At 45.5% G+C, this 23,808-nt stretch overlaps 1 protein-coding gene across 6 annotated transcripts in view; it reads left to right on the top strand.

Annotated features, from left to right (window-relative positions):
• The window catches only part of DAB2IP (DAB2 interacting protein), a 152,284-nt gene that overhangs the window by 17,345 nt on the left and 111,131 nt on the right, over window positions 1-23,808 (top strand). For 4 of the 6 annotated variants that reach the window (XM_072984959.2, XM_072984960.2, XM_072984963.2 and 1 more), the window contains exon 1: window positions 1,193-12,109. The exons of the other annotated variants lie outside the window; for them this stretch is intronic. In XM_072984959.2, coding sequence (XP_072841060.1) covers window positions 11,989-12,109 — 121 coding nt within the window. In that variant the 5' untranslated portion in view covers window positions 1,193-11,988. Of the gene's footprint in view, window positions 1-1,192; window positions 12,110-23,808 lie in introns of those variants that run through there. 6 annotated transcript variants of the gene reach the window in all.

Here is a 23,808-nt window from a genome sequence, read left to right on the forward strand (position 1 = left end):
TCTAATTGTTTGTAAACTGGGACATCCAAGCTCTGTCTGAGGCTGAGCTGTGACATCATCAACTAACAGGAGGCTGTATAGATGTAACCCCTTTTGCTGTCTTGTCTCATTTGAACTTAATTCACAGAGGCAGGAATATCTGTCTATAACTATTTGCCAGAATGGCTCTATGAAGCCTCTTTAAAACAGGACCAGTTTCCCTCTAGGTATCCCGGTGCAGGGGAACGAAGAAGAGAGAAAGTCTTCCATGCCGTGCTCCTGTTCCTCCTGGCAATATTTGGTTGGCTGGGCTCTTACAAACCTTTGTAGATTTCCACTGAATTAGTCCAGGACGCTACGGGGAATTTCTCTAGGAGGTGGAGAGCGCCATGGAGAGGGTGCTGGCGGGACTGGGAAGCCCAAAGCTATGTTCAGGGGGAATTCCTCTCTTTGCCTGCTCATATTTCTGGAGCCCTGCTAGAGCCTGTCAAGCCATCTTTTGCCTCCAAACCACCTACTCTCCTTGTCAACTTCTCCCCTTAAAATGCAATAATTCCACTTAATTGCTGGGTGGGAGAAGGGAGAATAAAATGATTAGGTTTTGCTTAGCAAAGGGGATGGGGAAGCAGCTTGTGGGTTGAAGAGGGAGGGGGCGAGCGGCAGTGCAAGGAAATAAAACCCATTTTAAAAAAGGTAATGGTAAGGAAGAAAGGCAAGAAAATGCAGTTGCCTTGGAAACCTTGGCATAAAACAGAAAACTTTGCAAACAAAGAACAGGGCCTTTACAAGAAGAGGCCAGAGTTGTACAGACTTTTGGCCAGGAGCCAGCGACTATAACTCCCCACCCATTTTCTAACCCACCCAACTTCAGCAACTGGGGCCAAGTCGGCTAGACAGCTATAGACACCCCACACACACACACACACACACAACTAACAGTCTTCAAGCCCCTTTACTTGTCTCTGCCATTGGAGGCTGCTAATGAAGGGGAACAACTCTGAGGTGAAGTTTTCGAGCTGACGGAGCTCACCATGAATGGGAACGTGAGATGCAGAGCAGCCCGGGATGTAGCCAGATTGGGCCTGAGGTAGCCGCCGGAGTGGCCTCTGCCGTACGTTGTCTGATTCTTTGCTTGAAATCTGTAACGGCAAAGAGCTGAGCTTTTTAGAGGAGACCAGGAACTGTCAGGCTTTGTCCGGGCAGTGGAGGGGGAATTAGGGAGTCAGTTCCCCTGGAGGGGCATCTTATGTGTTTCTTACCTCCCTCTGAGGTTCTTGGGTTCAAGAGCATTCAGACTTGCAAGAAGGCAAGCATCAGACGTGCTGCTAATGATTTGCAAGTGGGTGGTTTGTGAGTGTAGCACCTGGAGTATCTCCTGAATCCCCAAAAGGCATTTTTGCAAATTGTGTATGAATTGCAATAGCTGAAAGGTAGGTAAACACCAGTTGCTCACACTTTGCATTGTACTGCTTGTGAATAGCAATGGTATTAACTGTCTGTAAGGTGCAGGGCAAAACAGAATCATGAAGGGCTAGAAAGAGCCTTCCCAGGGATAGGAAGATGACGTTGTTTTTTCCTTCACCCCCCCTCTGTCCATAGCTTCTGAAAATCCTTTCTGCCCCGTATATTATTTCGAAGGTTTGCAAAGCAGCCTTCCTCTCTGAACATGACAGCTCCCTCCCCTTAGGGATACAGCCTGCTATGTTTGGGTTTCAGCCACTTCTTTGAATGTTTTCTCTATGAGAATTGAGGGGCTGTGAATGGGAGAAATGTATTGTTGCTTCTAAAATCAACACTGGCACAAACTGTGCCAAGACTGAGGAACTGAGAAATCCACAGACATGGCCTAAAAACCAGTGTACGTACTGTAACATGTTGTGGGGAAAATGTCTTGCATTGTAATCCATTTGTTTACGTGTGTTGCAAAGAAAGAGAAATTTATCTGAGAACAGATAATTTTAAAGGTTTTATTGGATACAGGTCCCACTGACTGGAGTGTTGTTTTAGCCCATAAATGCATAGCATCGATTCTACCTGTGTAATCCCACCTGTGTCTATTAAATGTATGTCCCACCAAGTTAAACGGGGGTGGGTCTTCCCAGATAAATGGGTATAGGATTGTTTTCTGAAGCTGGTACTGTGAGATAAGAACTAGTGGCCATTCCCTCTGCTGGCTTTTAAAGTGTGTCTGTAGCGGGGGAGTATGGGGCTTCTAACAAATCCAGATTCTAAATGATACCTCCAAAGTCAAGACCGGTCTACCTTAAGGAGTAGTTTGAACCTCACAAATCTAGGGAGGAAAAATGTGAATGAGGACCAGCTGGACAGGTTTCCTGATGATGTCTGACTATTTCTGTAGTGTCTACATGTTACACCTAAGGGAGCGAAGAAGCATTGAGGTAGGCAGAGGTGGTCTTTAGATAAAAGGTTGCTCCCATCCTCGATAAGTGCATGTTCACTGCCTCCCTCTCATAAGAAAAGGGGTGCTTCTTTTCATTCCACTACAAAGCATGCCTTTCTGTCTTTTGCACAGCTATATTCGACCAGTAGAATACTGGCCTCTAGTCCAGCCCCATTTGGACATGTGGGGAGAGTCATAGCTGGCGGCTGCTGGCTGTCAGTGCTTCTTGAACTAGTATCTCCTGGTCCTGAAGGGTCCCAGACTGCAGGAGGCTACCTTTTGTGGAGTCAGACCCTCAGTCCAGGTAGTTTGGTATCATCCAGTAGAAGCCAGTGGCCCCAAAGTTATTGGGGTGATGAACCTCCTCTAGGTTTGGGTCAAGACTTTAAGGAACTGTCCATAGTGCTGAATGCTCCACCTCAAACAGATTCTGCCCTATAAGGAGCTCCTTAAGGCTTATGGGTGTCACCCTTCCTTGAATCAAGGCAGCCACCGCTCTCCACGAGCATGGGGCATGTTTTCCCCCAGTCCTGGGAGATACCCAAGATAGAGTTTGGGGCTTTCTATGACCTTTGTCGCCAAGCAAGGGCTGATCCAGAGGTGAGAAACAGTAGCATCTCCAGCTTCTTATCGGCAAGCAAACGAATTAATCCAAGATGACAGTCTCTCCACTTGGCACAGCAGAACTGCAGTTCCTCAACACCATTCTGTGTATATGCGTTCCCTTCATGCACGTGCTTCTCCCCCCCCCCCCCGCTCCTACTCCTTCAGTGTCTTGGGAGAAATTGCTTACTTGAACCAAGGCAAATATTAGAGTTTGGGGGAAACTGTAGAAAAAGGTCTAGTTTAGGCAACATCTGTATTGGATCCCTAGAAAGTGACACACAAGGGGAGCTTTTTAAGGACTCAGTAAAGGTATTGCCTAATTAAAACTTTGTTTCTATGAATGAGTCACACAGCTAGCTATCTTTTGATTACCAGAGAGTCAGTAACAGGGGTTTCTTTTTCCAGAGATGAAGTGCATCATTGGTCCTCCAGAGGGTAGCAGAGCTGCAAGGAACATCTACCAAAGTCCCTTCTGGATGCCTGGACAGCCAAGGAAGGGAGGGGGCAGCTCTTCAATGCTATCTCTGGGTTAGTGACCCTCTCAATGTCCAGAGGCAGAGGATGTGGGAGAGAAAAGATGTGCATTAGGCACAAGACCAAAGAGTCCTGAGAACATGGCTTGCCCTGACTCCATTAGTCCAGCGGCCTCTGATTCCACTCACTGTTGATGCAGTGATGTCTGTCTGTCTGTGTCTGTCTGTCTGTCTGTCCGTCCGTCTGTCTGTCTGTCTTGTATACCACCCCATTAGTGGAAAAAGCATTATTCCGGGCCATTTACAATTATCTAAAGCAATAGATGTAAATAAAAACAGCAAAATAACAGTGATCTTGTGAGCGTGCAGATATACGCACAACCTTTTAAACATTTCCTAGCATCTATCCGGGATCTATGTATACAGCGGGCTAAATTTAGAAGCCAGATAAAGCACGGTGGGGAAAGAAGCTCACCAACCCACCCACCCATGGGTAGTACCTGGATGGAAAACAGAAGACCTGTAATTTGGGGTGGTGGTTTTTTTGGCAGGTGGGTGAGTCTGCTTCTCCTCCGCGTTGGCCAGCAAGACTATTAGCTTCTATGTACTGTATAATAAAGTGTTTCCTTTCATTCTGCACTAGCCAAGCTTCTGCCAGGAAACTAATTGCTCACAGATGATTCTTCAGTTCTTTTATGGGACACCAGATCGAAACTTGGTGTGGCAAAGAGGAGAGAAGGAAGGGGAAATGCCATGCTGGTTGTGAGGTCTTTGCAGTCGAAGGAGGGGGGGGTATTCATATTTGATACTTGTACCATATGCTGTTTCCAAGTTCTGGTTTGCGGGAGGTGGGGTGCTTGGCATTTCAAAAAGACCTCTGGCTTCCAACGTATTTCAGACAGCAGAGAGAAAGAATTCCGACCTATCTTTCTTCTCCCATAGTAGATTTTGTTTGTTCTGCCCTCCCTTGTCTCCTCTCCCTTCCCCAGCACTGCTGATACAAGAAGGGAGCAGTCTGCATGCAGAAGTGGCTAAAACAGTTACTCGGGCGGATTCTGACCCCCAGAATACCCTTGCACCTGTGGCTGTTATGGGAGTTGTAGTAGCTCCAGAATTGCGTCAGCCCAAGAAGACTTGGCAGGTGTGCTGGGTTCTTCCTCAGCGATCCCCATAGACCCCATAGCCTCCCGGGTGGCCTCCTCTCTAAATACATACTCACCAAGCCAAACCCAGTTCAGTTTCTTAGATTAGTCAAGGGTTTGGCTTGGTGAGTATGTGTTCGGAGTGTACAGAGATTCCCATGGCAGATCGGCCACACTTTTCCAGAATGTCTCAGAGGGGGAGGGAAGCTTCCACTGGGAATGGCTTGGCCCTAGTGATTTTTTGAACACCAACACGAGGAAGGAAATCAGATTACAGTTGGCCCAAAAGAATAGGCTTAATATTTAGGATCGGATCCAACATCCTGCTCAGAGCTTGGATGGCGTGCCATTCCCAGAAACCTCTCCGCCCTCCCCCGAAAACTTGAATTCTGAGAGATGTCCCAAAAATGTAATGTTTCCCCGACTCTGACCTGTTTCTATCTATAGAGGTGAAGCAGATGCTTATTAGAAGCCCAGAAGCAAGAAGGCAGCCACCCTTTCTAGTTGTTTGTTCCTAGTAATGGATACTCTGTGATAGACTTCCCCTGGACTAAGAGGTTCCATGGAGCTACTGATACACTTACGGAACTTAGAATAGAAAATCTGAGCAAGGAAAGCTGTTTGGGCACCGTTTACAAGAGCAACAATTTGTTACATAAAGTGGTGCTCGTTATGCGCCTTCTTACACGGCACGGCAATGCCTCACCTGCTAATTAATGAGTAAATGTGAACATTGTCTTGTTTGTACAGTCTTCCCTTCCACTTAGCCTGGTAAATGCTAGCTTCTCTGTGCAATACTAATGTGAGATTAAAACCACTGCAGGGAGAGGGGGAAAAAAAGCTGATGTTGCTTCCATTGCAGTGGTAGTGCATTAAAATTTTAAAAAGATTCTTGCGGATTTCGGGGGGGGGGGTGAAAAGCACACAGACACACAAAGGTAAAAATGTTTCTCCTTATTTCTCCTTTGCTGACTGTTAGCCTAGAAGACTTGGGGCAGATGGTATGATTATTAAAATTCTCTGAGTAAAGGGAGGAAGAGGAGAACGACCCCAGAAGGTGATTTTAAGTTGGAGCTGTTTGGAATGTGATAAAAATTACAATACTAGGGAAATGTCCCTTGAGATCAACCTGGCTCATGTTATGTACCCCAGGTGAGATTCCAGCTCAAACTTCAGCACCATCTCTTCAGTACTATGTGCCTCTGCTCATGTGTTCCAAGAACCATGCTGTTTGGGGGTGATGGGAGTTGTATCCAACACCTTCTTGAGGTGCCAGATAGGCATGCTCCCTTTAGGCTCACATACAGCTTAATGTCCAGAACTAGTCTCTGGAGAACCCCATTCTGGCCACTGGTACGTGGCATTAAGTTAATCACGCCCAGCACTGATGGGGTGCTGCTAGTGACATCACCAACCTTTCTCTTCCCTGCTCCTCTAGAGCAGTTTGGCAGCTTTTCTGAAATGTTTCTGGTTTTGTTTTCAAAGAGTAAGCAATAAATGGGTATTTCAATAAATAAGCACTTGCACATCATCCTCACCTTCATCTTTGAAGATAGGAGATGGAAGTTCCGGATAGATCTGGATCTTCCTTTTAATCACTCAGAAATATGTCTGTGTCTTACGTGTGGTGAAGCTAGAAGTGAATTGGTAGGAGAGAAATCCTTACCAGTTGCTCCAGAATAAAGCAATATTGACCTCACACTATTGCCTCCCTAAGTACAAAGTCGGGACAGCAAGGGCTTCTGGAGAGAGTCTCTCTCCAAATGTCTTTCCAAAGTCAGAGGGCAAGTGGCTTGTTCATGAATCTAATTCTGATGTGCTTAATCAATATTTTGCTGCTTGAGACTGAGGGAAAGGGTCTCCATTCCTTCCTTCTGCCTCCAGCAGCTGCATCTTAATCCCACAGGGGCAGCATCTACCATGCCCGCAGACCTTAAAATCACGCAGCTGGAGTGGGTCATCTAGTCCAGCCTTTTGCCAGTGCAGGAATGGCGTCGTTCAGGCTGAAGCCTTGTATTTGGAAGGTCTGAGAAGGTTGTGCAGCCTCTCGAGCTCTCGTCTTCCATCAGAGGGGCACAGTTAGATGAATGAATGAGAAACAACTGGGACAGGTTGCCCTCGCCAATCCCCAGCATGACTTCATTTGTGAACCAGGCTTAGGACGAGGGTAGTTTTTGCTCACTCCATCGGCTGTATCGAGATGGAAACGTCTTGCAGCTTTTACCCGGACATCTTGGAACGGGGCAGGGTGTGCATCAAAGAATACCAATCTGTAAAGCTTTCTCTGAATAGTTTGGCCCTGGGAAGAATTGCATGGGTCCAGCAAAGCAGAACTGAAGTAGGAAAATTCCACCCTGCTCAAAATTGAGTGAACTGCCAAAGGCCAGAAGGAGACCCAGGAGGGCTATAAATGGGTTCCTGACATTTTAAATTTTTTTTAAGAGGAAGTGGGAGACTCCGGGAGGCTGAGAGGGAAAAAAAAAAGAGCTCCACTTTTAAAGTCAAAAAGCTGTGAAAGTTTCTGTGCTCAGGAAATGAGGGGCAGGCAGTTCAGGAGAATCAAGAAGGAAAGTGGTGTTTTTCTATGGCTTAGTTCACTGAATGGGGGAAGAATCTTATCTCCAACTTTTGATAAGTCCCCTGGCTGGTCTGGCTTTCAAGTGGGATTCAGTAACTTCAGGAGGGGGAGATGACCTACAATTCCTGTGTGGATCCCCTTATCAGGAGAAAGGTGGCCTATAAATAAAACAAGTAATAATCGTCATATTTAGGGAAAGTTAATTTTCTGGACTGCCGCTCCCAGAACCTATCTTGTGCCATGATACGTGGGTTTACCCATCAGGTGCCGCTATAATCTTTGTTTTTTTCTGCCACCAACTACTGTCGCTCTGCAAATTCACCCTGATACTTTGCGTTGGGGAAAACTGAGCAGCAGCTTCTCTTACTTCAGTGTAATAACAGCGGCATGTTCTGCACTCAGCGGGAGTAGCCCCTTGATTGGCCTAGGTGTGCCTGTGTGGATGTATGGGCCGCTGGGACCTTAGCTCAGAGGTGTCAGAGCAGGGCTCCAGATTCAGTATCTCTGTCCAGATCTCCACCCTAGTTTCTGGGAAGGAATCCTGCCGGACGGACGCACGCCCTGGAGAGCCATCGCTGCTGCCAGTCAGGGCTGCCAGTAACCAGCTAGATGGGCAGAACGCCAACTGGGTGGGATAAAGGTTTGATTTGGTTCCTGTTTCAAATGCCCCTCCAAGCCTGAGAGTGGAAGATCAGGGAAGCAGGGTTTTAATAAGGCTAAACCTTTCGGTGGATATGATGACTTTTTAAGGTTTGGCAGTTTTCTTTCTGTGGATGGAAGGCTCTTGGGGATGGAATTGAGTTCATGGGGACAGTGGCATGGATCACCCAGGGTGGTGGTAGCCACTGTGTAGCAAAGCGTTTCTGGCTGCTTGTTTCAGATGATGAGTTTTGGCTTTTTTCTGTAGCTGGAAGAGCCCTTAGGCTATGAAAGGCCATTTTTGCTCTAGAGACTGGCGAGCTAATATTAGTCATCTCCTTCCAGCCATCTTAGAACTTTTTCTTAGTGCTGACCCAGCATTTCTGAAGATCTAACAAATGTGTGTGCACATGCGCATGCACACACACACAGAGAGAGAGAGAGAGAGAGAGAGAGAGTGCAGGATAGGAGATACCTCTGAGCTATTGAATGCTCAATTGCAAGCAAAAATTCCCTCCTTGTATTCGCTCCTCCTACACACATACTTTTTTTTGGTAGCAAAGATTTTTGGGGAATTTTGCTTGCAAAATTTTGCTTGCAAAATTCCACCTTTACTGTTATATCGCAGCTCAGATAATCATAGCTAATTTCAGTCGAACGTGAGGCCATTTGTGCTTTAATGAGCATAACCAAGCGGAAAGCACTGCTCTGAGAATTTGAAGATCAAATTCTGAGGGCTGATTAAATTCTGGATCTCTATTCCCCTCCCTACTCCTAAACAAGGCCATTTTCACTGATTTCAGGTGGTGGGAGAGAGCTTTCAGTTATAATTGATGAGCTATAATTGAGAGCTTTCTGTTATAATAAGTTTTATTCCTTCTACACCTCATTGCTCCCTCTAGCACAGCCAGACAGCCATCTTGTGTTCCCCTCACCCCCACTTCATCCTCGGCATGGAAACAAGCTGAGATAAAGGAAAAACAGGGGTTCCAGCTACTGACAATCTCTCTTCCAGAAAAAAATATATCATTGCTGCTCTCCAAAATGGCCTAATAGCTGGCAGACTTTGAAGGAGACTTTATTTTGATGGTAAGACCCAGTACAGACCCATCTGGCTTGAGATGGGGGAAAGACCTGGGTAGGAAGTGTTGCCTGGTTCCTGTTCTAGGACTGTCAACAATGGGTTTGGTGATGCTTTGGCTGAAGTTGAGGGCATGTAATAAAGATGGCAATTGCCTTGCCTAGCAGGGCTACTTCTAGAGCAGTTGTATTGGAGATATGAATCCTCAATTGTCTCTTTTTTTTTTCTGTTTGCCTTGTGAGATAACAAGACATTCTGTGTCAGTCTTGACAACATTTGTTCTGTTTACAAGAATGATCTGCTTTACTCAGTGGGATGCCTTAATGAGGAGTTTTCAAGTTTCATGCGATTTCTCATCTCCAGTGCAAGAGTGAGACAATGCACACTTTGTTTCCCTTGAGGTTTCTGTAACATGTCTAATCCCAAGGCAAAAGTTGGTGATCCTTTTATTAGAAGTCTAGTGGTCTAATAAAGACATCATCCACCCTTGCCTTGATGTTGTGTACGTGAACTGCATGTTTTCTTCTTCTTTTGTAATAGGTGCAAAATGTCTCTTCCCAGAGCTAGCCTTTTTCCCTTTGGGAAGCACAGAAGTACTAACTGATGGATCAAAAAGCTGCAAGTAACCCATCTTATGCTTCTAGTTTTTTAACATCAGTGCAGCAAGGTGGCCAATATCACTGGGGTTATTTTTTGTTTGTTTTTGCAGTTTGTATAAGCCGTGAAGAAACTGTGCTAACAAATATGAAAACTGATGGAAACTGACCCAAAAAAAAATCTCGCCTTTTTGCAGGCGAGATTTTTTATTTTTATTTTTGCTACTTCTCATGCTCATGTGCAAAAAAATTGGACCAGCAAGGATTTACATCCTTGTTCTCCCGTTTCGGAAAGAACTCTTGGTTGTTGCTGAGAGCAGAGCTGGGGGAGGGGAAAATACTTGATTGGACTCCAATTCCCAGAGTTCCCTGGCTGTGCTATCTTGGAGACTGGGTTTGCCATTTCCCAAAATCACTTTTCCAAGCTCAGGCTAAGAGACGTACCCTTGCCTTGCTCAGGTAAATATTAAAAGCCAGGGCTGCAGCTCAGGGGCCCCACGCCAAGGAGGCACGTTGGAGGAGGAAGAGGAGGAGGAGGAGGAAGAAGCGTGGCAGCACAGAGAGAGAGAGAGAGAGAGAGAGGGGCCTGGGCTGCCTCCCTGTAATCGGTGCCCCACCAAGTCATCTGTCGCCCAGCTGCGTTCTTGCTCCTTTGACCTGAACTTGATGTGTTGATTGGCCCGCTCCTTCCTGGGCCGTCAGAAAGTTACTCTGAGATTCCTCCAGCCTCTCTGCAAAACTCGACATGGACTTTTGGCGGTTTGAGTATCGCCGGATTCCAGTTGTTTCGGGAGGCGGGAGGAACAACAGCGGGACAAAGCTTAGAGTCCCACTTGCTGTTTCTCCCCCTATTGATAGGGGATAATTTTCTTTCAGTTTTGTGGCTTAAAAAAAAAAGATTTTACCGAAATTTTCAATTTTCTTCATTTTCAGGATAGAAAGAGTGTTGGCTTTTAAAAAACTGACGGGTAAAACAAATAGAACTGACAGACAGATCTGGCTGAGCCTTTCTAGGGCAGAAAGTCTGGTTTCTTCCCCCCTCCCCCGCCCCGGGCCACCTTTGCACCCATGTTAGTGCCAAATTAGGGCTGTCACGTCTTCATTTTCTAAAATGTTCCTCCTTTTTAATTCCTGCGTGTCAGGCAGGTGCGGCGTAGTCCTTTCCGTGCCAGGAGTCAGCGTGCTTATTCAACTGGGTTGATCCAAGTGAGAGGGATTCACGCTCATTTCAGCTTCGATTTGAACTGTCATTTACCAAAATGCATAAAAACCTTTCATTTCCAAGAGGGAGTGAATTGGCGTTTCTAAAATTTGAATGTGGGAGAAAGAGAAAGCAACCAATTTGTGTTCACCCCTCACTTTCTCAAACGGTGAGCTCTGCAGGATGAAACAGGGTGTTATTAAAAACAAAACTGTCTGAAGAGATAGAGGGTATCTCATGAGCTACTCTTACCTCTGCATATAGCAAATTATCTTGCTTTTGCTGTGGGATTGGTCAGTGAGAAGCAAACATGGACTCCTCTCTTTTTTTGTTAAGAAAAAGGAATTTTCCTAAGTTTCAGATAACACCTACATGCACATAACCTGCAAGTAAAATGTGGTGGCCATTCAGCATAACTTTTCTTGGTTTCTTTCTAACAATCCTTTTGGATTCCTTATTACAAGAGCTAAATCAGAGCACACATTGGAAGCGTTTCATTATTTTTCACGCCAATGCTCCATGGAGTGGGTTTCTGATGCAGATGATGTAGGAGGGCCCAGTTTCACCTTTAGACGGAAAGTGGAGCAACACAGAAAGGCAGAAAATGACTAGATATTAATCTATCCATGCATTTTTACTTCCAGGAAAAGAGTTTTTTCATTCTTGGGTGCCAAAATAATGCGGTTGAGTTTGTGTCGTCTTGTGTCTTGACTTGGGTTGTATGTGCCATTTCCTGCTTCGTCTCAGGCAGCAAAATGTCTCAGACTTGTCCCTACAAGGCAGGGGTGGGTGAGCATCCTATTAGTAGCATCTCCTTCCTCAGCGGGTAAATCAAACAGGCTGGGACATCCAGGGTGGCAATAATCCAGTCCGGGATTTCCTCCCTCCTTAAGTTGTTCAATTTCCGACTCCAGCTTCCTTTTTTCCAGTTCCAAAAAAGCTTATCTTTAAAGTTGGAGTTGGGGTAGGGGGGAGGCGGAGAGGAAGGAATGGTTAGGTTATGTTTATCTTGCCTGCTGAGAATTTTGGCTCAGGACTCAGTCTGAGAAGCTGGCTGTTGTTCCCGGCTCTTACTTCTGAAACTCCACATGTCTGCCTTCAAGGACTCCCTGCCTTTTATTCTTTTTATTATGATTGTTTCCCTACGGCTTTCCTTCCCTCCCTCCTCTCTTCATCTTCCTTCTACCTTAAAAAAATTACTTTCTCTTATAAACTGAGACTTTCTCTTGTAAGCTGAGAAAGTGGAGGAGTCCGGGGACGGATTCTAGGAGAACCACTGTGCCCCTAAAGACATGTCGATGAATGGTAGGAGAAGTTCGGGCAGACCCTCGTACTACTACCGCCTACTTCGGAGGTCCCGACTTCAGAGGCAACGAAGCCGCTCCCGGAGTCGCAACAGGCCGCTTAGCAGGGGTAAATTTTTCTCCAGACAATTTTTTTGCTGTCGTTGAGTTGAAATAGCAAACCATTGAAAGTTTTCTTTTAAACATCCATGTCACAGACAATCCTGGCGGATACCGAATGCTTTGGGCAAGGCCTCTGTGTACTGAAGTCTGTCAGTGTAACAAGGATGCAAGCTTTTAAATTACACAGAGGAACGCATTGATACAAGACTGGGTTTTTGTGTGTGTAGAGTTTTTCATCAGGAGTGGGCAATGCTAAAGTGGAATATTCAGAACTTGGAAATAACTAGTTAAAAGTAGCATAATTAATTGTGATGAGTTCCTTGGGGACTAATCAGGATGTAACCAATTTTCAAGCTCTCTTACCTGGGTTCTTAAGTGGTTCTTGCTACTAAGGCAGTTCCTTCTATTTCCCGTTCTTTTCTTTTCTACGAAGGCCCCTGAGAATGTGGCACAGGAATGAAATTGAGGCATTTATGTGAAGTGGGGCAGGGAAGGGTTCTTGACCTGTGGACAGCACGGTTCACCCCACTGGCATCTCTTGATCCACTGCCTTGTGCAAGGAGAGCTTCCCACTCACCTTTTTGAAAATGGGCGTGTGAGGCCAAGCAGATAGTTGAGCCTGAAATGCAGAATTTTGCCCTGAGAAGAGAGGATAAAGATACGGTAGTGGTCTGTGAATATCAGAAGGCCTGCCGGGCGGAAGATGGGGCAAGCCTGTTCTCTGTTGCTCCAAAAAGAGGACTAGAAGCACGTGGGTGAGAACCCATAGTTCTTTAGGTTAGCCCATTCCGTGCCACAATTTCTTATGGACATTTATTATTTTCTCAGGCTGTCTGGATACAACGTTGCTCTTGCTGACTGTCTCTCCCCTGTGTTTATCATCCTACTCCCTTTCTGTATATTACATTTTCTGGATGCTTTCCTCCTTAATTCTTTGTTGTTCTTTTCCTCCTTTAAATTGCTTTGAGAATGTGTGTGAGGAGCTATATTAAAAAAATATCTGCCAACAAATTCAGTAATGCGGATAATCTACAGCTGGAACAGGAGGAGGAGGAAGAACGTGGGCTCTCCCAGGTTGGAAGGAAGTTGTCTAGAGGGGCAGGGTAAAAATTGAATAAATAAATAAAAATAAATAAATAAGGAAGGTGGTGATGAAGGCCTGGAAACCCTTGAAAGAGATGTGGATGTTTATTCCATCTCTTATCCCTCGTGGCATCTATCTTGGGTGGGGTGAAGGGTCACAGAGCAACCTAGTCATGAACAGAAAGGACAAAAAACAAGCAAACCCAAAAGGAATGTTGCAGAAAGACCAGTCCTGGTTTCTTTTCTGGAGATTTCGGGGAGACGGTGACCTGCCCCCCTGCTTTATTGCACCACCACCTCTGCAGGCAAAGTGGCATTTTCTGGCAGATTCTTTTTTATAGGGGGAGAACGAGAGCAAAAGAAAGGGAGAGGTTGGTTTGTTGTCATTTAGAGGGAATGCTAGGTGGGCTATTCATATCCTTATCTCTCCTCATGTTTTGTTGCTGAATATATTGAAGGTGAAAAAACCCCAGAAGGTTGTGTGATGTCCTTGGTGGGAGCATCAGGCATCTTCACCAGGAGATAGGTCCCCCCCCCGATGTTTTGTCTCTATCTCTTCTGTACAATTCATTTATTCAACTCCAGGCAGCTCCTGACCCAATTGCATTGTTAAAATTAAGAAACACTTTCCCTTCCAGGACACCAAGTGCTTGTTCCCTTTTGTGTATGCCTCAGTGCAAGGAAGACATATTTCAGCTTCTCATCCATTCTTATAAGAAGCTAAGCTTCTGGGTTTTTTTTAAATTTTAAAAAAACTCTTCTATGCTAACTGGTTTTCCAATCAGACTGTCATTTCTAATCTTGGCTGGACATATTGTATGTACAGCATGCAATCATTAAGGCTCAAATTATACAGTACAGCGAAGAACGTCATTAAGAGGTAAAAGGTGTTTGTGTTATCCTAGCATGAGCCTTCTTCACTCCTACATGTTGCTAATTCGTTTGCCTTCCCCCTCTTTTTTGTGATTGACCCTCAGGAAATAAATGTGTGCTTCATTTGCAACGCAGATTGCTTAGGCATGCAGCTTTGAAGGAGTGATGTATCTGGAGGGAAAACATGGGGCCTGTTTCTGTTTTGTGACTATAGGAAGCTACTGTTTGTCATCAGTATCAAACTAGATGTCAAGAAGAACATATAGTTTTTCTACTCAGTCCATTTCACCTCCTGCAAGGGGAGTTCCTCAGTCTTGAAAATGAAGTCCTTCGTCACCTTCCAATGGCCAATCATACAACAGAGCAAGATACAAAGGTGCGCAAAATGATATGCAAACATATATGTTTCATGGGAAAGTGCTGGCCATCCGGGGCATTCTCCTTCTGCCATTTTCCTCCAGTTCACGTTGTGCTCAATTCTGACACCAGGAGGAAATAAGTTACTTATTTCTTCCCCACGGATCCTTCCATGCCAGTGACTCGTTCTGAACAAAATGCCAATATGACCTGCAGGGCACAACAGAGGGCTTCATTGTGGGAAATATTCAGGGAGGAGAAGCAGTCAGGGGATTTTGCCTGGCATAAATGCTGCACTTGGTCAGTCTTTCTCTTTCTGTACATGTTCAAAAATTAGCAGCCCCCCCACTTCATCCCTATTTCTAGTGTATGTCGCTTTTGAGGCACTGAATGAAAACCTCAGTTGGTCTCAACTCTCTCTTCTTTTGACTGACAAAGCCTTCGTTCCCCTCCTTTCTTTCCTTCCCGTGGATTCTTTGGTCTTGAGGTGTTGGTACTGATGTGAGATCAAAGGGGAAGTGCTGAGGAGATGATGGTTTGAGATTTCCAGGGCAAGGGCCTTTTGGGTAGGAGAGGAAAATGTAGAGAGAAATAGGAACGCTGTGGGATGCAATAACACTGCATTCAGGAGATTTTTAAGCCAGGACAGGCTGGAGAATGGAGCCCCTCCCCGCCTGAAAATACTTGCCATGAAAGGTATCCTGCAGGAGTCAGATGCAAAAACGTTCCTTCCTTGGCTTCAGCAGTTTTGAAAGGAGGGCCACATCTTTGAAGCAGAGGCTTTTAGGAAAGGAAAGTGTAAAGGTTATCCTGCGATCATTGTCATTTGAGCACCTAGTGTTCTCTGCGACAATACCTCTGTGCATTCTCTCTCACACAAATGCCATGAGACAGAGAAAACCTACATTAAGTAGAAGAAAAGCCTCATGTCCTTGAATTCTGTAGCACTCATGTGGAGGAATGTCACCTTTGAGCCTTGCAGTAGAGCACAAAGAACACTGTAAGACCCCACGATATGACCGATTTATCTGGTCCTGTTAGAGTAGAGAAGCAACACAAGTAGCAAATGTTCAGGAGGAAGGAGAAATTGATAGGCACGAATGTGTTTCCCTTTTCTAGATCTCCATCCAGATTGATGTTCCTAGGCTTGCTTCCTTCTTTTTATCCTGTCTCTTCTCTTTCTTCTTCTTGCTTCTCCATTTTTAGTTAGAGACAGAATTACAGACATTATAGGTTCTGTAATTAGATGTAGACTATGTGTCCTTCTGCATTATTCCTGAATGGGTTCCTTACATAGCAAACAATATCCACCCCACCCCCATTGTTTAGTACCAATTTCCAGAGCAATTGCTGTCTTTAACAGCTCAGCTTTAAGGCCACTGCACATCACAAATTTGAGGACGCAATAACCTTTTCAGGTTCCTTCATCCAGGTTTTATCAAAGACCAACCAAAATGGTTTTCATCCTGCAGTACCATCTAATGGTCAAATAATGAGGAGCGCCAGAGACTTTTGAGGCTCTCCACACTTCCATTGTTTTAGGAGATGAGAGCTAGAAGTTTGTATTGGAGACTTTATTTGGCTAAGGGAATCGGAGCCAGCGATACTCCATTAAATCCTGTTACAAAATTGGAGCACTCAGTGTATCAGCGTGTCATCAATTTAAAGCGACGTTTGGGCAGAATGAGAGGTCTGGGGCACACTGACATGTTCGGTGCTTTTAAACTCAGTCCTCTGGTTCGTCCTGCAAGAAGACGAAGAGGCTGTGATCGTTACTGGGGATTGGAGCTGGAATTAGTGGACAGACAGGGTCCTCTCTCATTGCTGCCAACTGTCATAGTTCAAGCCCTGCCTTGTCCTGGTGCACCCAGAGAGAACTGTTGCTGGGCCACTGGAAGATGCCACGCCATCATCACCAACCGTTGGGATGCTCTCTGGGTCTCTGGGTTGCCATAGTGATCCGCAGCCTGGTGATTAAGTAGTATCCATGGCAACTGAGCGAGATGGTGTGTGGTTTTTTTTGGAGTTAACCTGGTTTTTCTCGTCTTCTCCCTCCGCCTGCTGCTAACCTAGCCATTTCGTTGTCGACAATTTGGAAGTGATCATAAACCAATATTCAATATATAGCAGGCTTGAAAGAAGGTGTTGGGGCACCCATCTAGAGATCCAAAGGGTTGCCAGCTTTACTTCCTTCTGAACATGGGGAAAGGGCCATTTTCCTAGGCAGTGAATTCACATAGCTGCTACAGGGTTTGCCAGTGGCCATGCATGTTTGTGTGTCTGCATTGCAGATCAGAGCATAGGAAAAATACTTATTTTGGATGGGAATTCCCCCCCCCCCAAAAAAAACTGCCCAGCCAAACAGTGGACTCCCCTTCATCTCAGTGGGTTAAACAGAAAATTGATGGCTGTAGTTCAGGATGGCTCAGCTGTTGGATGCCTATGTTGGCAGGGGTTGGACTAGATTACCCTTTGGACCCTTTCAGTTACACAGTTCTGTGAAAAATTACCTTCCTGCCTTCCTCCCATGCACACGTACCCAGTGTTCAGAAGTTGGGAGATCCTGAGATTTGCATCTCCAGAAGAAAGTTACTTTTCTGGGTTCCTCTGGAGATCTTTTAAGGCCAGTGTGGGGGTTTCTCATAGGGTTAGGAGGACCCTTGAGGTCATCTAGTCCATCCTGATGGTAAACACAGGATCTGAACATCAAAATGTTTCTCGCAAGGCTTAGCAACTGATGTTCACAGCTTTCAGCTAAAAAAATGCAAGAGTTGTGGGCCCTTCCCTTTTGCCTTGGGCTCCATCCCCCCCCTCTGCCATGGAGATGGTCCTCAAGAGCAGGGCTGTGCTAACCCAATTTGTCCGTTGGTGTGAACGAGGCTCACCATCCTTACTTAAGAGGAATGCAAAATGTAGATTTCCCTAGAGAGGTATTGATCCAATTGAGTGGATGAGGAGCCCCCGGAGGGGGGGGGCATGGCTGGTAAAAACTGCAGGAGATTTTTCATCCTCTTATAGCCTGACCAAGTGGAGTTCTGCTTGAATGAAGTAGGTGCTCTTTCTCAAATGAATAACGGAACGAATAAGCCCTCCTGCTCAGATATCTCGGCTGTGTTTTCGCTGTAAACAGATGTTCCCTCTCCGCCCCCCCGCCCCTCAAACTCTGTCTGAATATACAAAAGTCAAGAGTTTCTTTTCTCGCCAAAATGACTTATTTATTAAACCCCACCAATGAAATATGTATGATATTTATCTTGATAGTGAGTGGTGCAGAGGCGAACAAATTTTGCTCTTTGTTGGGAGATCATTGTCAGAAGCTCTCTCCTCCTCATCCGTGTTCCCCACCCTCCTGCTTTTGCCTCTCTGGGGTGAAAGGGAAAGATGGATTGAAATATACATCAGAGCAAAATAAAGTTTGAGCTGAGTCTTGGGGTGGGGAAGCAGAGGAAGGAGGGTTGTGCCCGGGGGGGGGGGGAGAGATGGATCGGTTCCTACACGGAGTTGTTCAGAGAGGGATGATGAAGCAGAAGCGGCATGGCTTCCTTCTCCCCAGCGCCATGCTGAGGCTCTGTGGCCAACAGGGAGGCAGCTCTGGGGAGGTTTAAAATGAAACCCGCAGGTTGGTGTGGATTTTGAAAAACGACGCACTTGCCGCCTTCGCTCTAGACAAGTCTTTCTGATCCTCGAGTCATGTTTACATCTCTCTCCAGTGCCTCCCACTGTTGACATGGCTTTCTAAAGCAAGGGTAGGAATTCACTTTCAGCTCAAGGGCTTCATTCAGGTGCTTGGGGCCACGTTCCTGTCCTGGGTTGGGCGAAAGGCCAGAGAGGTGGGACCAGTGGGCGCTAAGCAGGTCATCCACCAGCATTTTAGAGATACTCCCCAGCACAGGTGCTGTAGGGAAGAAGCTTGACTGAAGGGAGATAGGCTAGCACTCTTCAAATACAGTGGGGTCTTGACTTGAGAACTTAATCCGTATTGGAAGGCGGTTCTCAAGTCAAAAAGTTCTCAGGTCAAATCTGCATTTCCCATAGGAATGCATTGAGAACCATTTGATCCGTATCTGCTCTTTTCCGTCCATAGAAACTAATGGGAAGCTGCTATTCTGCCTTCGACCACTAGAGGGGGATATTTTGTTTCTTTTTTTCTTAGGTCAAGAAAGGTTCAGGGAAGGCAGGGAAAATATAGTCCAGGCAGTCCAGGACCAGGCAGTCTGAAGACTGTCTCCCAATCCACTCTCTAAACGCTGGGAGGAGTGAGGAAGCAGACAGGCACCCTTTTCACTGGCCAACAGTTAACTGAAAGTTCACATTTTGCACTTTCCCTGCCTCCCACGTGGGTTTTTTTCAGTTCTTAACTCAAATCTAAGTATGTAAGTCAAGTCAATATTTTCCTATGAGAGCGGTTCTTAAGTCAAAATGTTCTTAACTCAAGCCGTTCTTAAGTCAAGACCCCACTGTAACTGAAAGATTGTCCTACAGAAGAGGGGCAGGATCTGTTCTCAATCATCCCAGAGTGCAGGATGTATAAGAAAGGGCTCAAGCTACAGGAAGCCAGATTTCAACTGAATATAAAGAGAGAGAAAATTTTCTTAACTGTTAGAGTAGTACAACAATAGAACCCATGACCTCAGGGGGAGGTGGTGAGTGCTCCAGTGTTGGAGGCCTTCAAGAGAAAATTGGACAACTCTGGATTCCTGCATTGAGCAGGAGGTGCCCTTGATGGCTTGATAGGCCTCTTCCAACTCCATTATTCTATGATTTTGTGAATGGGAGTCCAGGAGGAGCGGCATTTTTTGGTCGCATGCTTTGGTTGCCCTTCAGTTGTGTGGGACCCACAAGAACTCCTCTGGAACTGAATTCAGCTTTCAGTCCAACACAGAGGGCCCTTGCCGGTAGCACACCACACTTCGTTAAATCTAGTTGCCTGATTCTTTATATGTATGTGCTAGGATTCCTTGCCACAAGATGTGGTGACAGCAGCTGGTTTAAATGTTTTCTTTAAAATCACGTTAGATAATCATTGTGATGACTCAATCTGTCCGTGGCTATTAGCTGTGATGACTCATAAAGCCTCCTCGTCCCAAGGCAATCTACCTTTGAATTCCCCATTGCTAGGAAGCAAGCTCTTTTCCTTCATGATTTGTTTGAGGACTTTCAAAGGGCATCTGGCTGGCCAGGTGTTGAGCCCTTAGCGTTTGCTCCTGCGGAGCCAATTCTTATACTTTGCCTTCCTAATGAAACACCCTCCAAACATTTAGCCCCCCTCCTGCCCCACTGAAGTTGTGGGAACAAAATCTTCCCAAGGCAAGGTCTGAGGCTTTCAGGGTGGTGTGATGTATGTGTGAACCAAGGTGCTCTTTAAGGGTTAGTGAGCCTGATTCTTAGCCATGATTCATGTCTCTTTTGGGGAGAAGAGTGACCACCCCACCCTGAGTTGATATACAGAAAAATACAGAGAGGGAAGCAAGGACCATTCAGCAACCTGTAAGCCACTTAAATCTCCAGGTCCTTGATACTGTCCAATTAGGCGGCGATGACAGTTTTGCTACTTTATATAGTACAGCGCAGAGAGAGAAGGAGAGAGAAGGACAGGGGAAAGGGAAAGACCAGTGGAATTGAGCCCTGCACTGCTTGGAGAAATTATCTGATTAAGCACAATGCACTGAGGTTTTCTTTTTTATTTCATTTTAAAATTAACATCCCCCCTCCCAGTTGCAAGAGAGAAACAAATGCTCTTTCGATTGTCTTTCATTAGCAAGATGAATGAGGTCACTGCCAAGATCTTGGCTTGGATTTAGCAGCAAAACAGACCGAACCACTGAGATTTGACAGGGGTGGTCCCCCTTCCTCTTTTCTAACTCCTCAGGTTTTTTAAATTAATTAATTAATTAATATAATTATTTTGCCATTTAGCCCATTGAAGGGTTCTAGAGAACTTGAAAATGTGCTTTTTCACTTGATCCGAATAAAGGCGCTGAACACCTGTTGATATTTTGGATCTTTGCTTTGTACTCCTGTGGGTCAACACTGGGCTTTTCTCTTCTGGCGTTTTCTGTTTGGGGTTTTCTTTGGATAAAGCTCTTGGAGGGGTTTAGGGACGTGGTGACGCTGCAGGCTAAACCGCAGAAGCCTCTGGGCTGCAAGGACAGAAGACCAGCAGTCGTAAGATCGAATCCACGCAACGGAGTGAGCTCCCGTTGCTTTGTCCCAGCTCCTCGCCAACCTAGCAGTTTGAAAGCATGCAAATGTGAGTAGATAAATAGAGACCACCTCGGTGGGAAGGTAAAACAGCATTCCCTAGTCATGCTGGCCACGTGGCAACGGAAAATGTCTTCGGACAAGCGCTGGCTCTACGGCTTGAAAACGGGATGAGCACCGCCCCCTAGAGTCAGACACGACTGGACTAAAAATGTCAAGGGGAACCTTTACCTTTACCTTGGAGGGGTTTATGGCTGAAAGGGAGAGAGTGAATGTCCAGATGAACACAGCCCCAAAAGTGCCAAGGGGGAGAGGCTGTTGCAATCAAACATTTCAGATTCTAGGTTCAGTTAGAAGCCTTACAGAAAGCAAGCGATGGGGATGGGTTCCCCCCACCCCCACCATGAGTCCTGAGTATGATGCTGCCAGTTGGAGTTGAAAACACTGGGTCCAAAGGATCACTAAGACGAGGGAGCTTTCTGCTTTGGGAGACACCATGGCCCACCCATTAGTGTTGCTTTCATCTGATGCTGCCAACAGTGCTCAACAGAAAGAAAATTACAGGCAAACTTTTTGATATTCATTCTTGGGTGGAAGGCTGAAGGAAATTGAGAGGAAAAGCAAAATGTGTTTCCATAGGGATAGTAAAAATGCCTCTGTATGTGTGAGTGTGTGTGAAAGAACAAGCATTCCTGGTCTACACCTTAGCAGTCCTAAATGGACGTGTCTTTTCCTCTTTTTTTGCACAAGTTACAGAAGAAGCATTAGTGCCCTCTAGCGAGACACAACCTTCACTTCATCGGGAGCCAACCACAAGGCTCAGTTCTGTGACCTGTGGAGGATGTCGATGAGATATGAGCAACATTGTATTGTATAATGAAAAAAACAAAAAGCATATTGTTAAAACACTGACCACAAGATGCCAAAGAGAGCAAATTTCCTACTTGATATTTCCAGAAATGTCATTTCAGAGGTGGTGAGAGAAACTCTCAGTTTGTCTTCCTTTAGCATTTGAAAATGTTTATGCTTCAAATTCTTCTCAGCCTTAGTACATGATTCACAGATTTTTCAAAAATTCTTCCAAATGATCTAAAATGATCTTCAGAAACAATCAAACCCCATTTCATATGGCCAAATTTGATAGGGATATAGAACTGTTCCCAGAATGGAGAAGACCATATTGTTTCTGCTGTATATATATATATGTTAAAATAGGAAATACCTCAAAAAGAAAAGAAAAGACTAACCTATCACTAATATAGTTCAATACACAGGGCTTCAAACCCTGATTTTTGGAAGCTGTATGCTCAGCCTCGTTCCTGGATCATGTACCAATCTCTCAGCCAAGTTTGTTTTCCCCACATTTGATTTTTTTAAAAATTCTTGCCATTCTAAACAAATTTGCAAATTTTGAAAAAAAAAATTATCAAAAAAGAACTGTAATGCAATTCTCTTCTACCCTTGATACCAGAGCTCTCTTCAAGGGGGGGGGGGGGTGCTGGATCTATAGGAACCCTCTCCCTGTACATGATTCCATGTGTCTGTTTTCAAGACAGATCTTGGCCTTCTCTGATTTATGCAAAATACAGGCAGAGATTTCCAGCAAGAGCGTCATTTGCTATGTGTCATTTGTCATGGAAGGGAGGGGAAAAATCTGGAATGCCGCTTAAACAAAGTTGGCTCTGAGTCTCTCTTTAAAAAAAAAAAAAGATTATATTTCTTGTTTGTGGGGGATCATTTTTCCCCCAACATTGTAAACACATAGGAGCGAATTGTTTTACATCGGGCACCTAGGAGAGTAGATCACTTTTCCTTCTCTCTTGGGGTTTTGTTTGGAGGCGAAAACAATTAAACATCACAGAGGATTCTGGGCAAGCGAGCCGCCTGAACTCATTAGACTAATGAGTGCTCTTTGGCGGAGGCTGGGCGGGGAAGAGACAGGTAAATCCAGTTCTACCTTGCTGTCTGGGAACACCACCCCTTTGGATGAGAAGAGAAGGTGTCAGGATCCCTCTGCCAATGGGTCACGCAGAACGGGAGCATCAGGTGACGGAAGATCCCGTCTTTCATTGGCTGGGTATACTTTGGAGGAGAAATGGGTTCTGTGGATGCCTATGCCTACATTCCTGCCTTTCCAAAAGCATGAACGCATAAAAGGGACATCTCGGTTTCTTCGTTGGTTGGGCCTCCTCAGATCTTCTCAGCCCCTTGGAGCTCCTTGGCCCTTGGGTTCCTTTCTGAAACCTCCAGAGCGCAAAAGCTGTTTTCTGGGCTGCACCACGACTTCCTTCTCGTTGACTCTCTGGCTTCTCTGGCTCAAAACACATTCCAGCCGTGTTTGGCACGGACTACCTGATGAAGTCATCCTCCCTCCCATCACGGTGGTCCGGCTCTCTTCAAAGTTGTCCAGGACGTCATGGCATGTGGGTTTCTGACAAGCAGACCTTCCCTTAGGTGAGTCTTCCTTCAAGAGAACATTCAGAGCACCTTTTTTTTCCAGTTTGACTGGAAGAATCGGCTGTGAGAAAGGCCTCCATATGGTTTTCCGGTACTGTTGCTAACAGCTGCCCAGCTTCTTCTTTCCATTTCTTTGGACTCTGGAGTCTTACCTCTTCTTGTTGGTTTGGGGAGGCCCTTTGCTTTCTCTAAGGCTGTTCTTTAAGTGAATCTTCTTCTGCCCATGGATCAAGATGCCAGGAGCCAGTTTGAGCCAGGTCGGACTTGAACTTGTAAAATCTACAAGGGAGACAAAGGACTTCCAAAAGCAGAAGCCCACTCTACCTGGGCTGCTATTTGGGAGGGGGGCATCACAGGTCTTGACTGGCTTCCAGCCTCGCCACCTGATTGGCTGGGAGCTCTAAAAAGCAAGAGAATGCAAGGGGACTTCAACTCCCAGAAGCCTCCACCTTTGCCTTTACAGAATAGGAGGGATGAAAGTTGTAGCTGGTTACCATGCATATGTATTAACCAATCTTTTCACAGGGACAAACCCCATGGTCCCTACATCTTCCTCCCTTTTCTTTTTCCTTGCTAATACATCTCTTCCTGTTCTCAAGCAATACTCAAAGACAGAGGCTATGATAACCCATACATTTATTTAGATTTGCTTTCACCGTTACACCTTATTTTTATTACAGGTGGCTGCTTTGAATGCCTCTTTATTTGACTTGCATTTTTTTTTTTAATTTTGAG

The sequence above is a fragment of the Pogona vitticeps genome, chromosome ZW-PAR (genome assembly GCF_051106095.1).
Source record: "Pogona vitticeps strain Pit_001003342236 chromosome ZW-PAR, PviZW2.1, whole genome shotgun sequence".
Classification (NCBI taxonomy): domain Eukaryota; kingdom Metazoa; phylum Chordata; class Lepidosauria; order Squamata; family Agamidae; genus Pogona; species Pogona vitticeps.